Source organism: Anolis sagrei, chromosome 5, assembly GCF_037176765.1.
Source record: "Anolis sagrei isolate rAnoSag1 chromosome 5, rAnoSag1.mat, whole genome shotgun sequence".
NCBI lineage: Eukaryota > Metazoa > Chordata > Lepidosauria > Squamata > Dactyloidae > Anolis > Anolis sagrei.
This window is the reverse complement of record NC_090025.1, coordinates 67311106-67325562: the sequence shown is the minus strand read 5'-3', so window position 1 is coordinate 67325562 and position 14457 is coordinate 67311106. Positions and strand designations below refer to the sequence as shown.

The 14457-nt window shown below is 41.9% G+C and overlaps 1 protein-coding gene across 1 annotated transcript; it reads right to left on the bottom strand.

Annotated features, from left to right (window-relative positions):
- On the bottom strand, positions 1–10749 carry TLR3 (toll like receptor 3). Its single transcript, XM_067468741.1, has 5 exons — positions 10545–10749; positions 8478–8921; positions 5824–6015; positions 2879–4692; positions 1–2315 (listed from the first exon to the last, which is right to left on the bottom strand). The coding sequence occupies exons 2-5, from the start codon at positions 8916–8918 to the stop codon at positions 2087–2089; spliced, it is 2676 nt and encodes an 891-aa protein (XP_067324842.1). The 5' UTR covers positions 8919–8921; positions 10545–10749; the 3' UTR covers positions 1–2086.
- Between the last annotated feature and the right edge of the window lie 3708 nt (positions 10750–14457).

Sequence of the window (14457 nt, the reverse complement as noted above, 5' to 3'; positions counted from 1 at the left end):
CATCTATGGCAGGCATCCTCAGAGGTTGTGAGATCTGTTGGAAACTGGCAAGTGGAGTTTATATATCTGTGGAGTGTCCAGCGTGGGGGATAGCACTCTTGTCTGTTTGAGGCAAGTATGACTGTTGCAATTGGCCTCCTTGATTAGCATTGAATGACCTTGCAGCTTCAAAGCCAGGCTGTCCAGGATGGGAGAAAGAACTCTTGTCTGTTGGAGGCAAGTGCCAATTGCAACATTCACACTTGTCTCCAACAAACAAAAGTTATTTTTCCCACTTTGGACATTCCACATATATATAAACCTCACATTCCTAGTTTCTAACAGACCTCACAATGTCTGAGGATGCCTGCCATAGATGCAGATGAAATGTCAGGAGAGAATGCTTCTGGAACATGGCCATACAGTTCGGAAAACTCACAGCAACCCAATATTCATGTTGCTGTTGCCATGTGTTGAAGAAGTAGCTCATATTTGCTATCTAGTAATTTAAGCATAATACCCAACAATGGCATATCTGGTAACATTACAAAATCCACCTTTAGATATATTTTTTTAAATTAACAAATATATCCTGAACCAATAGCTTTTCACTTTCTTACCAGTCCACCATATATGAAAGAATCTTGCCACCCCTCATTTTGATTTAATATATTCCTAAACATTTTGACAACTTATTTGGACTTAAATTCTATCAATATATCATCATAATCTTACACATATTTTCATTTAAATTACTATTCACAGTAAATTTTACATCCTTGGTCCACATTTCTCCTATACATCTATTTGAACATTATGCCAAAATTCGGGGCCCATCTTATATAATGTTGTGGTACTTCCAAGTGCTTTTGTAAACCACCCCAAATCCCTTCTGGGAGTTGGTGGCAGGATATAAATAAAGTTGTTGCTGTTGCGATTATTATTATTATTATTATTATTATTATTATTATTATTATTATTATTATGCTTTACCCGATTATCTTTTTACACATTTTCACAATTTCTGTACCATTTTTTCGTGTCTGCAAGGTCATTGCCCAGGGGATGCCCAAATGTTTTACCATCCTGTGGGAGGCTTCTCTCATGTCCCCGCATGGGAAGTTGGAGCTGACAGACAGGAGCTCACCCCGTTCCTTGGATTCGAATCGCCAATCTTTCGGTCAGCAGTTCTACTGACACAAGGGTTTAACCAATTGTGCCATCAGGGGCTTTTCCTACAGTGAGGTGCCTAGTATTATCTTGGGGGAAAGCTTCATTTCTGTTTCTGTATGTACCGAACTTGTACAAGAGTCTTTCTGATATAATGATTTCTAAATGCAGCAAGTTATATTATCATACCAAAAAGAAATACAATTCAAATATTAAATCATGACTTTCAAATTTCAAAGGCCTCTGGTATCTAACATTTTAACAATTTTCAAACAACAGGGTTTTCATTAGACATCAAACCACACCTATTTTGAAGCTCAATTATTAATTGAAGGCAACACAGATGGGTCAACAACAGAATTTATGTTGAGGCTCAGCGTCTTGGCAGTGAAACTGCCGGTTGTAGGAGAAGGAGGAATGATGCTGAGTCAGAGCTGGATCAGCGTCAGCTGAAGCGTATTCGAGATATTATTTTGGCACCTATTATTTTGCCCAAATTTTGGTTAAGTGCTGCTAGCCTGTGAGAGACTCATTAAAGACTTTTGTTAACCCTTAATCTGCTGTGTTGGGCAATCTTTGGGACCTGAGTCACAACAATTTAACTTATTCAACACTTATTTCGCCAAAGGCATACAATACAGTCCAAGTTTTCATTTTGCAGTGGACGTGATGTAAAGCATCTTTTTCTCTTCAAAAAATGTTCTTTTTGGAGAGGCGAAGGAAAATTTATATTTATCACAATTGTCCCTGAATATGCTTTCAGTATTGGCAACTAGCAGATATCTGCATGCATTCCATACCATTCACTGATTTCAATATGTTTTTAATATTCTTCATGCAATAAAAAACCTGGAAGACTGTTTTTCATTTATATTTTGCATAGTATTTCAGCCACAGAATTAAAAATGCAAAACAGTAAATACTAATAACAACAAAATCATAACATCCTGCTGCTCGACTGAAGTGCTATTTTTAACTGCTGGTAAAATGCATTTACGTGGTCTTTCTGAACTGGCCACTCCAAGATACAGCGAGATTTGAACATTGCTCTTCTCAAATAAAGTGCATTATTCAATTTGTAATCTGGAATATCATCTCGAAAAATTAATACGATGGAATCCCGACTTTGTTCAATGGCTTGCTGTATGGCATGATGCACTTTGAACCTGAAGAAAAAAACAAAGAGACAAAGATCTATTTTTGGTCTACGAAATGTTTTGATGACATGTATGCATTTTCAGAGGGGTCGCAGTGGCACAGCAAGTTAAACCGCTAAGCTGCAGAACTTGCTGACCGGAAGGTCGGCAGTTTGAATCCCTGGGATGGGGTGAGCTCCTGTTTTTAACTCCAGCTTCTGCCAACCTAGCAGTTTGAAAACATGCAAATGTGAGCAGATCAATAGATATTATTGATAGGAAGGTAACAGTGCTCCATGCAGTCATGCCGGCCACATGACCTTGGAGACATCTAAGGACAACACTGGCTCTTCAACTTAGAAATGAAGATGAGCACCACCACCCAGAGTTGGACTCTACTGAATCTAAAGATTCCTATTTTGCACAATAATAAATGCAGCACTTATTTACTCATCAGATATTTTAAATTCTGCTCTTGCACATAGCAATACCTTATAAATAGGAGTTTATAAGGTGAAAATTGGCTGAACCTTGAAGTTAAGCCGTTCCCCCACCCAAAACAAGATGTAGTTATTGGAATGTTTTTAACTTACCTTCTGCACCAAGGATCTTTTAAAAGATGCTCCGTTACAACAAATATAATCTTCCTGCTCCTTTTAATACTGTCAACGATGGCTTCAAATTCAGAAATTCCAGCTTCAAAATCCCGCTCCTCTAAGCAAAATCGAATTACTGGTTCATTATTTTCTTCAAGAGGAATAAAGTTCTTACACACCCAATTCTTATCCTTTCTGGAATGAATGATATAGGCATCATAATCAAACCACTGCTGTGGCCTGTCTATTTCTCTTTGGCCAAGGACTCTGTTAACTGTCACACTCCAAAAAAACTTTATTCTCCATCCTTGAAAGTGGATAAGTAGAACTATAGACATGAAGACCAGTACCATAGAAACGCTCACAGTGAAGAAGAGTAGAAATGGGGCACTATCACATGGTGAGATATCAAACTCGGCTACCATTTTCCCATGGTATTTAGGAGGTGTGTTGCATCGATAAAAATTCAGCCCTGGAACAAATACTTTGCTACTATTAAGCCAGTGAACAAACCAGGCTATACTGTCACAGGTGCAATCAAATGGGTTGAGCCCCATATTTACTTCTTCCAAATGGGCGAAAACCTTAGTGAACACTTGTTCATCCACACCTGTGATGAGGTTCTTCTGAAGGGACAAAAAGCTCAGGGATGTCAGGTCATCAAACACAAACTCTGGAATCAAGTTCAAAAGGTTGTCTCGGAGATTCAAGCTTCTTAACTGAGATAAGCCTTGGAAAGCCTCCTTTGGAAGCTCATCAAAGCCATTTGATTCTAGATCAAGCAGGCGCAGGTTTTGAAGACCTCTTAAGAAGAGGACAGGGCCCCCTGGGTTGGCATGCTTCCAAAATCGGGCCAAATTATTATGCTGAAGATCAAGTATTATAAGTTGGTGGAGTCCATCAAAAACATCATCTCCGACGCTGGCAATATTATTGTTACCAACATCCAGGATTGTCAAATTACTTAACTTACGGAATGGTGAGGGAGAAATTTTAAGATTGCTGCAACGTACTTTTCTCAGCCTTAGCGTTCGAAGACTAGGAATGGCACTGAAAGATTCACTTGTCAAATTCACTTGATAATTGTAAGATAAATAGAGAGTCTCAATCATATTAAGACCTTGGAATTCCTGGCCTGTAAGTTTTTGCTTAATGTCATTCAACCCTAAATCCAGAGATTTTAGTTGCCCGAGCAAAGAAAAAGCTCCAGACTTGATGGAAGTGATTCCGCTTTTGGTAAGGTTCAGAAACTGCAGTGAAGAATTGGCAAGTGATGAAAATGTTGCTCTCGTTACTGAGCTTATACTACACAGGCTTAAACTCAAGTTTTTCAAATTGTCCAAACCTTTAAAGGTGCTTGAGGTAATCTCTAGAAATTTATTACTGTCCAGTATAAGATCCTCTAAACGTTTCAGCCATTGCAAAGCAGAGCCAATTTTTCTGACATGAGCATTTTTCAGATTCAAATAATTCACATTGAACAGCCCGTACAAGGAGCGAGAAGACAGATACGTAATATTATTATTCATTAGATTCAAATTCTCTAACTTTGTAAAATAGACAAGAGAGGAGTCTTCAATCACAGATAAGTCATTATTCGAGAGATCTAAAATGTTGAGGTTGGTATTACTCATTCCGCTGAAGGTTGAGCTGGAAATCCGCGAAAGCTGCACCTGCCTCATTGAGAGATTCTGAATTCTTGTTCCAGATAATTCTGAAGAAAGCTTCTCTGCACCATCTTGACCCAGTGGGATATTGTTCATGACAAGACCATATACATTTCCAATTGCACGGAAACAGCCTGAGGAAAACTAGAAAGTGAAAGAAAATATTTTTAACTGTTGCTGCTACACATATCAAGTTCTTTGCATTTTAGGTGGTGAACAACATGTTTGTGGGGGTGGATCTAGTAATTTTACAGACTGGAGGATAATGGCATGACATTTTTCATATTAGTCCATTCTCTACAGCAGTGGTTCTCAACCTGTGGGTCCCCAGATGTTTTGGCCTACAACTCCCAGAAATCTCAGTCACTTTACCAGCTGTTATGATTTCTGGGAGTGGAAGGCCACAACATCTGAAGACCCACAGGTTGAGAACCTCTGCTCTCAACCTGGGGATCAGGACCCTAGGGGGGTTTGCAAGGGGGCTTCAGAGGGGTCACCAAAGGCCGCCAGAAAACATATTTTTCTGATAGTCTTAGAAACCCCTTTGGCAAAGAAGGCTCCCCACTTGTCCTTCTCTTCCTTTCTGGAAACAGATGGCAAATCCTCCCACCAAAAGCCCTCCTCCATTGTGATCAACTGGCCACTTAGCCAAGCAGAGGGATGTTTAAGACTCCAAGCAGGAAGAGCAGGTGTGTGCATGTGCGGGGCAAGAGAGAGCGTGCAAGGCTGGAGGGAGGCTTGTGCCAGCGAGTCCTTTCAACACATGTGTGGGAAGTTTGGCCCAATTCTATCGTTGGTGGGGTTCAGAATGCTATTTGATTGTAGGTGAACTATAAATCCCTGCAATTACAACTCCCAAATGTCAAGGTCTATTTCCCCCACACTCCACCTGTGTCCATATTTGGGCATATTGAGTATTGGACCAGATCTATCGTATGAGTCCACAGTGCTCTCTGGATGTAGGTGAACTACAACTCCAAAACTCAAGGTCAATGCCCACCAAACCTTTCCAGTATTTTCTGTTGGTCATGGGAGATCTGTGTGACAAGATGGGTTCAATTCCATCATTGGCGGAGTTCAGAACACTCTTTGATTGCATGTGAACTATAACGATTCATAACAGCAGCAAAATTACTGAAAATGACATGATTTCTCTATTAATATTTTCTTCATCTACAAAGGACTTCATTACACAGGACAATATTATAGCATGTATATTGTCAATTTAAAAATATATATTTACAGGGACTGCTAACCTGGCTGTATGCTGCTTACCTCTTTTAGAGGATTTGTTGACAAGTCCAGCTTGTTTAATGAGGAATTACTAAGAAAGTACAGATCTTCTTTCTTTAGTTCAGTAATTTTATTCTGAGACACCACAAGCTCCTGTAGACTCTCTAACTGTTGCTCAGATCCCAGTTTTATAGACTTTAGTCCATTGTGAGAAACATCCAGGAACTGCAAATTCTAAGAAAAAAGACAGGGAAAAGGTAACAAACTACATACATTGTAAGTACAGCGGTACACAGTTACTGAAATGGGTTGGCAAAGCCTTACAGATTATATCAGATTTGGTCAGTTAAAGGAAAACATCACTATTGTACATAGTTTCTAACTGTCAATCCTTCTTAAAACCAGTACAACTACTTAGTTATATTTAATTATACTATACAATAGCTAACATAACTACTTGTACTACTATTAATGATTATATTGACAAAAAAAATGTACCAAATAATAACAAGTATGACAGGAGAGAATACCTGGTAAGAATTTTTCCACTCCTAAGAAAGTGTGGCACGTTTGACAAAAAATGCAAGTATATGCCAGAGATGGACAAAGTTGGGGGTTTAGCACAGCAATGATAAGATCTACCAACCGAAAGGTTGCCATTTCGAAGCCCCGGGTCAGCATGAGGGGCCAACTGTCAAGCCCAGCTTACTGTTCACCTAAGCAGTTGGAAAGAAGTGTGAACTATAAGTAGCAAAATTAGTTACCGCTAAAACAAGTGGGGGAGGGGGGTATTTTATGACATCATAAAGAAAAAAGATCAGAAAATGCCAGGCAACCAAAAGAAAGGAGGAAGTCTTGATGGCTCTTTGACATAGAGAATGGGGCGACAGCTCCCCTATGTGGCTGGATTCGAGCACAACCTTCCAAGGCACCAAAAAAAAAAAATCCTGGACATCGACACAACATATCTCCTTTCTATTTGTCTGTCTCTGTATTGTCTATCCAAACTGGCATTGAATGTTTGCCGTGTATGTGTACTGTGATCTGACCTGAGTCCCCTTGTTGTTGTTATTATTATTATTGTTGTTGTTAAAGGCATTTCACAGACACAGATATACATACAAGCTCCAACATCACTTTCAGGTTTGGTTTTTAACTTTTAAAAGTCTGACTTTCTTCATTTTTCCAGGATATGCCAAATAGGGAAAGGAAAGAGACTTAGATTACAGCTTTTTGTGTTCATTAAAGGACATATTTGGACTGAACTTTTTAATGGGCTCAGGGTTTTGGGAGTCTCTGGGTGAAATTAAGGGCCACAAAATGAGATTCCAGGAGCCCATGCAATCTACTACTACTACTGCTACTACTAATAATAATAACTCTCTCTCTCTCTCTCTCTCTACATGTATATATACATATATATACATATATATATACACACACACACATATGAGGCAAACATTTAATGCCTTTTACACACAGTGAATGACAGTGAACATACAACACAGACAAAGGTAAAGGCCTTCCCCCTTTTCCCATCTCCAGCATCTGGAGGCGATGCTAAATTCTGGCCATGGGGAGGTACTTTTGTTCTGTTTTTCTGTGCTGAGGAGCCTGTTGTCCATTTTATAAAATCTAAGTCGAGTGATGGCACCAATGATTCTCACATACAAAATTTATTTATTTATTTATGGTTTTTCTATGCCGCCTTTCTCAACCTGAAGGTGACTCAAGGTGGCTCACGATTGGCAACAATTCAATGCCACAACAGTCATAAAACAGAATTAACAACATATATCACACATTATAAAACCCATATAAAAATCATTAAAAACATAATCACCAGTGACTTCCTGATTAGCCCATTTTCCAGAAGTATTGTCTAGGCCGTTCTATGTTCACTCTTTTCTAGTTCTATGTTTATTACACTTCATTTCCAAAAGTTTGTTCGAAGAGCCAGGTTGTTACTTTCTTTTGGAATGTCAGGAGGGAGGGAGCGGATCTAATATCCCTAGGGAGGGAGTTTCATAGCTGAGAGGTCACCACTGAGAAGGACCTGTCTCTCGTCCCCACCAGGCATGCCTGAGACAAAGGCGGGATCGAAAACAGGGTCTCTTAAGTTTCTAGCTGGCTCATAAGAAGAGTTACGTTCAGACAGGTAAGCTGGGCCGCAACCGTTTAGGGCTTTATAGGCTAAAGCCAGCACTCTGAATTGTGCCCGGTAGCAAACTGGCAGCCAGAGGAGCTGGCGCAACAAAGGAGTTGTATGCTCCCTGAGCACTGCTCCCATTAGCAATCTGGTTGCCACCCACTGGACCATTTAGAATCATAGAATCAAAGAGTTGGAAGAGACCTCATGGGCCATCCAGTCCAACCCCCTGCCAAGAAGCAGGAATATTGCATTCAAAGGCAACCGAACAGTCTTCAAAGGCAACCCCACTTAAGAGTGCGTTGCAGTAGTCTATATGGGATGTAACCAGAGTGTGGACTACCGTGGCCAAGTCAGACTTCCCAAAGTACGGGCACAGCTGGCGCACAAGCTTTAACTGTGCAAATGCTCCCCTGGTCACCTCCGAGACCTGGGATACCAGGCTCAGCGATGAATCCAGGATCACACCCAAGCCGCGAACCTGCATCTTCAGGGGGGGTGTAACCTCATCCAACACAGGCTGTAAAAAGCAAGCACAATTTCTTACCTTCAGATCTTTGAAAGGTTCATTTTTCACATCCAGTATGTTGGATCCCAAATTAAGCTCCTTCAGATTGTCACAGGAGGTAAAAGCCTTGTCTGGAAAGGCATGCAACTGATTATGTTCCAGATTCAAAACTTTTAACAACGGTAAAGCCAAGCACAGCGGTGACTGCAGTTTAGAGATGGTGTTGAATCCTGCATCTAAGTAGACGAGCTGGCCATACTTGGTTAGGTTTGCAGGCGGCAGAGTTCTGAGCTGGTTGTGAGAAATATCCAAAGCTGTGATATTGCTGGGGAGATCGGAGGGGATTTGCACCAGCTTTAAATGACTGCAGTCTGCCTTCTCCTCTGTGATTTTGCAAGCACTTGCGGCTGATCCACCATAAACACTGATGGCCAAAAGGGTAAAAGACATACGGATCCATCCAAGAAAAATCATCTTCATTTTCTAGATAAAAAAGTTCAAAAGTATATTAATATAATAATATTAACAATATAATAGTAACGAGAACAGAAAATTAGAAAAAATAAACAAATCTTACTACCCTTGACAGCCTAAAAACCTATTTGTATTAAACAGAAGAGAAAGTGAGTAAAAATACTTGCTTTTAGGAAGCAGGTACCACAACACACACACACACACAGGTTTCTGAAGTATAAACTGTAAGCAATATGACAGTAGTGAGGAATTATTCTAATCTATTTGTCAGGAATCCAGGTATTCACATTACTTACTTACTTACTTAGGCAATCCCTCATTGTCCAAGTAAAATTGTCTTCCAGGATCAGTGTACTGGTGGTGGGTCCGTAGGTGACTGTGGAGCTCTATTCTTGATCTGCATCTTCTCCCGCAGTGAGAGCACTGGTTTCCAGGTGGAAGGCAGTCTCGATCGGGGTTGGCTTGACACACCTTCCTCTTGGCACGTTTCTCTCTTTCGCCCTCCATTTGTGCCTCTTCAAATTCTACAGTACTGCTGGTCACAGCTGACCTCCAGCTGGAGTGCTCAAGGGTCAGGGCTTCCCAGTTTTCAGTGTCTATGCCAGAGTTTTTAAGCTTGGCTTTGAGCCCATATTTAAATTTCTTTTCCTGCCCACCAACTACTTTGGGAGACAGTGGTTGGGCAACGTGGTCGGTCCAGCGGAGTTGATGACGGAGGACCATTGCTTCAATGCTGGTGGTCTTTGCTTCTTCTAGCACACTGTCCGCTTGTCTTCCCAAGAGATTTGCAGTATTTTTCAGAGGCAACGCTGATGGAATTGTTCTAGGAGTTGCATGTGACGTCTGTAAATAGTCCCCGTCTCACAGGCATATAGCAGGGTTGGTAACGACCCCCTGGTGGTGCAGCAGGTTAAACTGCTGATCTGCTGAACTTACTGACTGAAAAGTTGGCAGTTTGAATCCGAGGAGCAGGGTGAGCTCCCACTGTTAGGACCAGCTTCTGCCAACCAGCCAGGCTCTGAAGTTGCAAGGCCATCCAATGTGTCCAACAACAACATTCATTCTTGCCTCGAGCAGGCAAGAGTTCTTTCTCCCATCCTGGGCATTTCCACAGATATATAAACCCACTTGCCTAATTTCCGACAGACCTCACAATGTCTGAGGGTGCCTGCCATAGATGTGGGCTAAACGTCAGGAGAGAATGCTACCGGGACATGGCCATACAACCTGGAAAATTCACAGCAAACCCAGTGATTCCAGCCATGAAAGCCCGACCTGGGTGCTAACTTTAAGAAGGAATAATGTTGCAGGGATTTTGAACTGTAGCCTCCTTTACTTCCTCCTCTCCCTCATACATTTATTATTATGGCATGTTTATATTGGCAGGACACGTTGCTGGGGGCGCTGTTCCTTGCTTTCGTTCTTGTTTGCCACACTAGATCTCCCCTGGAATCTCTCTGCCTGAATACGAAATCCAAAAGGTTTAGACACAACTTTACAAAGAAGCGTTGCAGGGCCACAAAAGGGAGAGAGGGCTCTACTAAGTCTTAAAGGGGACCCTCCCAGCCATCTCTCCCCCCATTAGCCCCCCAAATATGGGCGTCACTAAAGCTGCAGGGCTATTGTACTCACAGCGGGGTGATCCAGTTGGTGGGATCCCTTTCCTCCAATGCTGCTCTTTGCAAACTTTCTACTGCACTCAAGTCTTTGGCTGGGGAAGGGAGCAGAGGGGCTGGGCTTGGCAAAGCAGGGAGGGCGCCAGGAGAGAAAGCAAGCAAGCAAGCAAGCAAGCAGCCTCCCCCTCTTACATGCCTCTGGCTTCAAAGACGATCCCGAACTTTCTCTGAATCACTTCCTCTTCCTTGTTAGGCGCCCAGAGTGTGGATCCTGCCCCTTCATCTTCAGCTAGTGGACGAAAATCAAAGCTTAACGGAAAGCATCAGATCCAGTGTAGTTTGATGCAGTTTGTGCCCACTTCAATTGCCAGTGGGAGTTGTAGTTTTACAAGGTCTCAAAGCCTTCTCTGCCAACATTCCAGTGTTATGTCACGTTGGGAGTTTTAGTTTACAGCTTCTTCGTGCCTTCTCTGCTAACCAGTGCTATGGAATGTTGGGAGTTGTAGTTTTACAGAGACTTCAAGCCTTCTTTGCCAACCAGTGCTATGGAATGTTGGGGGTTGTAGTTTTACAGGGGCTTCAAGCCTTCTCTGCCGACCAGTGCTATGGAATGTTGGGAGTTGTAGTTTTACAGGGACTTCAAGCCTTCTCTGCTAACCAGTGCTATGGAATGTTGGGAGTTGTAGTTTTACAGGGACTTCAAGCCTTCTCTGCCAACCAGTGCTATGGAATGTTGGGGGTTGTAGTTTTACAGAGACTTCAAGCCTTCTCTGCTAACCCGTGCTATGGAATGTTGGGAGTTGTAGTTTTACAGGGACTTCAAGCCTTCTCAGCTAACCAGTGCTATGGAATGTTGGGAGTTGTAGTTTTACAGGGACTTCAAGCCTTCTCTGTTAACATTCCAGTGCTATGTAATGCTAGGAGTCCTAGTTTTACATGGTCTTCAACTCTTCTCTGTTAATATTCCAGTGCTTTGTAATGTTGGGAGTTGTAGTTTTACAGAGTCTTCATGCCTTCTCTGCCAACGTTCCAGTGTTATGTAATGTTGGGAGTTCTAGTTTTACAGCTTCTTCAACTCTTCTCTGTTAGCATTCCAGTGTTATGTAACGTTGGGAGTTTTAGTTTTACAGCTTCTTCAAGCCTTCTCTGCCAATCAGTGCTATGGAATGTTGGGAGTTGCAGTTTTACAGGGACTTCAAGCCTTCTCAGTTAACCAGTGCTATGGAATGTTGGGAGTTGTAGTTTTACAGGGACTTCAAGCCTTCTCTGTTAACATTCCAGTGCTATGTAATGCTAGGAGTCCTAGTTTTACATGGTCTTCAACTCTTCTCTGTTAATATTCCAGTGCTTTGTAATGTTGGGAGTTGTAGTTTTACAGAGTCTTCATACCTTCTTTAGCAACATTCCAGTGCTACATCATGTCGGGAGTTCTAGTTTTACAGGGTCTTCAACTTTTCTCTGCCAACATTCCAGTACTTTGTAATGTTGGGAGTTGTAGTTTTACAAAGTCTTCAAGCCTTCTCTGCCAACATTCCAGTGCTACGTCATGTCAGGGGTTGTAGTTTTACAGGATTTTCATGCCTTCTTTACCAACATTCCAGTGCTACGTCATGGCGGGAGTTCTAGTTTTACAAGGTCTTCAAGCCTTCTCTGCCAACATTCCAGTGCTTTGTAATGTTGGGAGTTGTAGTTTTACAAGGCCTTCAAGTCTTCTCTTGCCATCATTCCAGTACTATGTGTAATACTGGGAGTTGTAGTTTTACAGGGTCTTCAAGCCATCTCTGCTTAGAGTGCTGGTGCCTGGCCTAACTACAACTCCCAGCATCAAGGCATTGGAGTTAAAATTGTGTCAAACTACATTATTTCTACAGAATCCTAGATCTCAGGACCTGAACTGGCAGCCCTAGATGTTTTACATGGTCTTAGTCTTCTCTGCTAAAGAGTGCTGATGCATCACCTAACTACAAGTCCCACAAGTCCATAGCATTGAGCCATGGCAGTTCCAGTGGTGTCGACCTCCATTGATGTTAGATGCATCCTATATTCCATTTTCTTCTTTCTTCAGTATCAGTTTGAAACTGTATTAAATGATCAGTGTCATCCGACTCAAGGCAGCTCACTTATTAAAAGGCAATGCAGTGAAAACCTTACAAAAGCTCAACGATTAAAACCAATCAAAAACATATGATTAAAAATGAGTCATGTATTTTGGTACTAAAACATTAACGGACAGCGATCCGTCAGTAATTATCGTTCTGTAGGAGATTTCCTCTAGTTTTCTTGAGAGCAGAATTAGAATATCAGTGAGATTTTTTAATTTGCTTTCAGTCACAAATGTGACCACTGAAAAGTAATAGGAGGCAAGCTTTGTTTTTAGTTTTGATAAATTCATCATAAACCTACACAAAACATTCAATTATTCGTGTTAATTTGAAACTATTAATATAAATGTGGAATTAGGTCTTTCGTTTCCTTGCCTTACTTACCACCTTAGATGGAGAAACAAAACTCACCCTGTTTATATGGGGAAGTGTCTCTTTACAAAAGAGCTATTTTGGTGTGATGCAGCTTGTCTGTTTTCTTGTCGAGTCGTAAACAGATTCAGGCTTCAGTCTTGATTTGTACTTATTTACTTAGGTGATCCCTCGTTGTCCGAGTAGGATAGTCTTCCAAGATCAGTGTACTGGCGGTGGGTCCGTAGGTGACTGTGGAGCCCTATTCTGCATCTTCTCCCGCAGTGAGAGCATTGGTTTCCAGGTGGAAGGCAGTCCTGGTCGGGGTTGGCTTGCCGTGCCTTCCTCTTGGCATGTTTCTCTCTTTTGCCCTCCATTCATGCCTCTACAGCACTGCTGGTCACAGCTGACCTCCAGCTGGAGCGCTCAAGGGCCAGGGCTTCCCAATTCTCAGTCTCTATGCTAGAGTTTTTAAGGTTGGTTTTGAGCCCATCTTTAAATCTCTTTTCCTGTCCACCAACATTCCATTTTCCATTCTTGAGTTCGGAGTAGAGCACCTGCTTTGGGAGATGGTGGTTGGGCATCCAGACAACATGGCCGATCCAGCAGAGTTGATGGTGAAGGACCATTGCTTCAATGCTGGTGGTCCTTGCTTCTTCCAGCACGCTGACATTTCTCCGCTTGTCTTCCCAAGAGATTTACAGGAATTTTCAGAGGCCACGCTGATGGAATTTTTCTAGGAGTTGCATGTGACGTCTTTAGATAGTCTCGCAGGCGTATAGCAGAGTTGGGAGGACAGTAGCTTTATAAACAAGCATCTTGGCATCCCTACGGATGTCCCGGTCCTCAAACACTCTGTTCTTCATTCAGAAAAATGCTCCACTCGCAGAGCTCAGGTGGTGTTGTAATTCAGTGTCAATGTTGACTTTTGTGAAGATGTGGTTGCCAAGGTAGTGGAAATGATCAACAAACTGTACCATGCTGTGACTTACAAGAAGCACTGTTGGATTTTATACAGCTGTGTAGAAGGGGCCTTGCATATAAAATAGGCCTCCAGCATCCACTGGGCCAGTTTTACAAACCTTTCCGTGACACATTCGTGTGTTGGCTGCAGTGTGTAGGTGTGGTGCTCAAACGTAATGAGAGACTTCTGAGGTCTACACTGCCAAATAACCAAGATTATCTGATTTGAACTGGATTATAGGAATCAACACCACCATATAATACTGTTCAAAAGCAGATAATCTGGATTTTATGTGGCAGTGTAGAAGGGGACTGAGTCTATATTAAATAAGGTGACGATGGTGCAATCACCACTCAAGCAGGGAGCTTTGAGATGGTTGAACAGAAGCTCTCCAAATCTTTAAGTGCTCTTACTGCCTGTTACAGGCAAAAACAGCTGCTTCCTAATCCATCTAAGACGCAGACATGTGCTTTTCATTTTAAGAACAGACAAGCATCTCAAGCTCTGAGCAT

Bases quoted from the DNA above. Each gene is read 5' to 3' on its own strand.
- TLR3 (XM_067468741.1), bottom strand. From the start codon at position 8,918: ATGAAGATGATTTTTCTTGGATGGATCCGTATGTCTTTTACCCTTTTG. The intron at 6,016-8,477 runs GTAAGAAATTGT...CTTTTTTCTTAG, and splicing joins AACCTTTCAAAGATCTGAAG to AATTTGCAGTTCCTGGATGT. The intron at 4,693-5,823 runs GTAAGCAGCATA...TTCACTTTCTAG, and splicing joins CAACAAATCCTCTAAAAGAG to TTTTCCTCAGGCTGTTTCCG.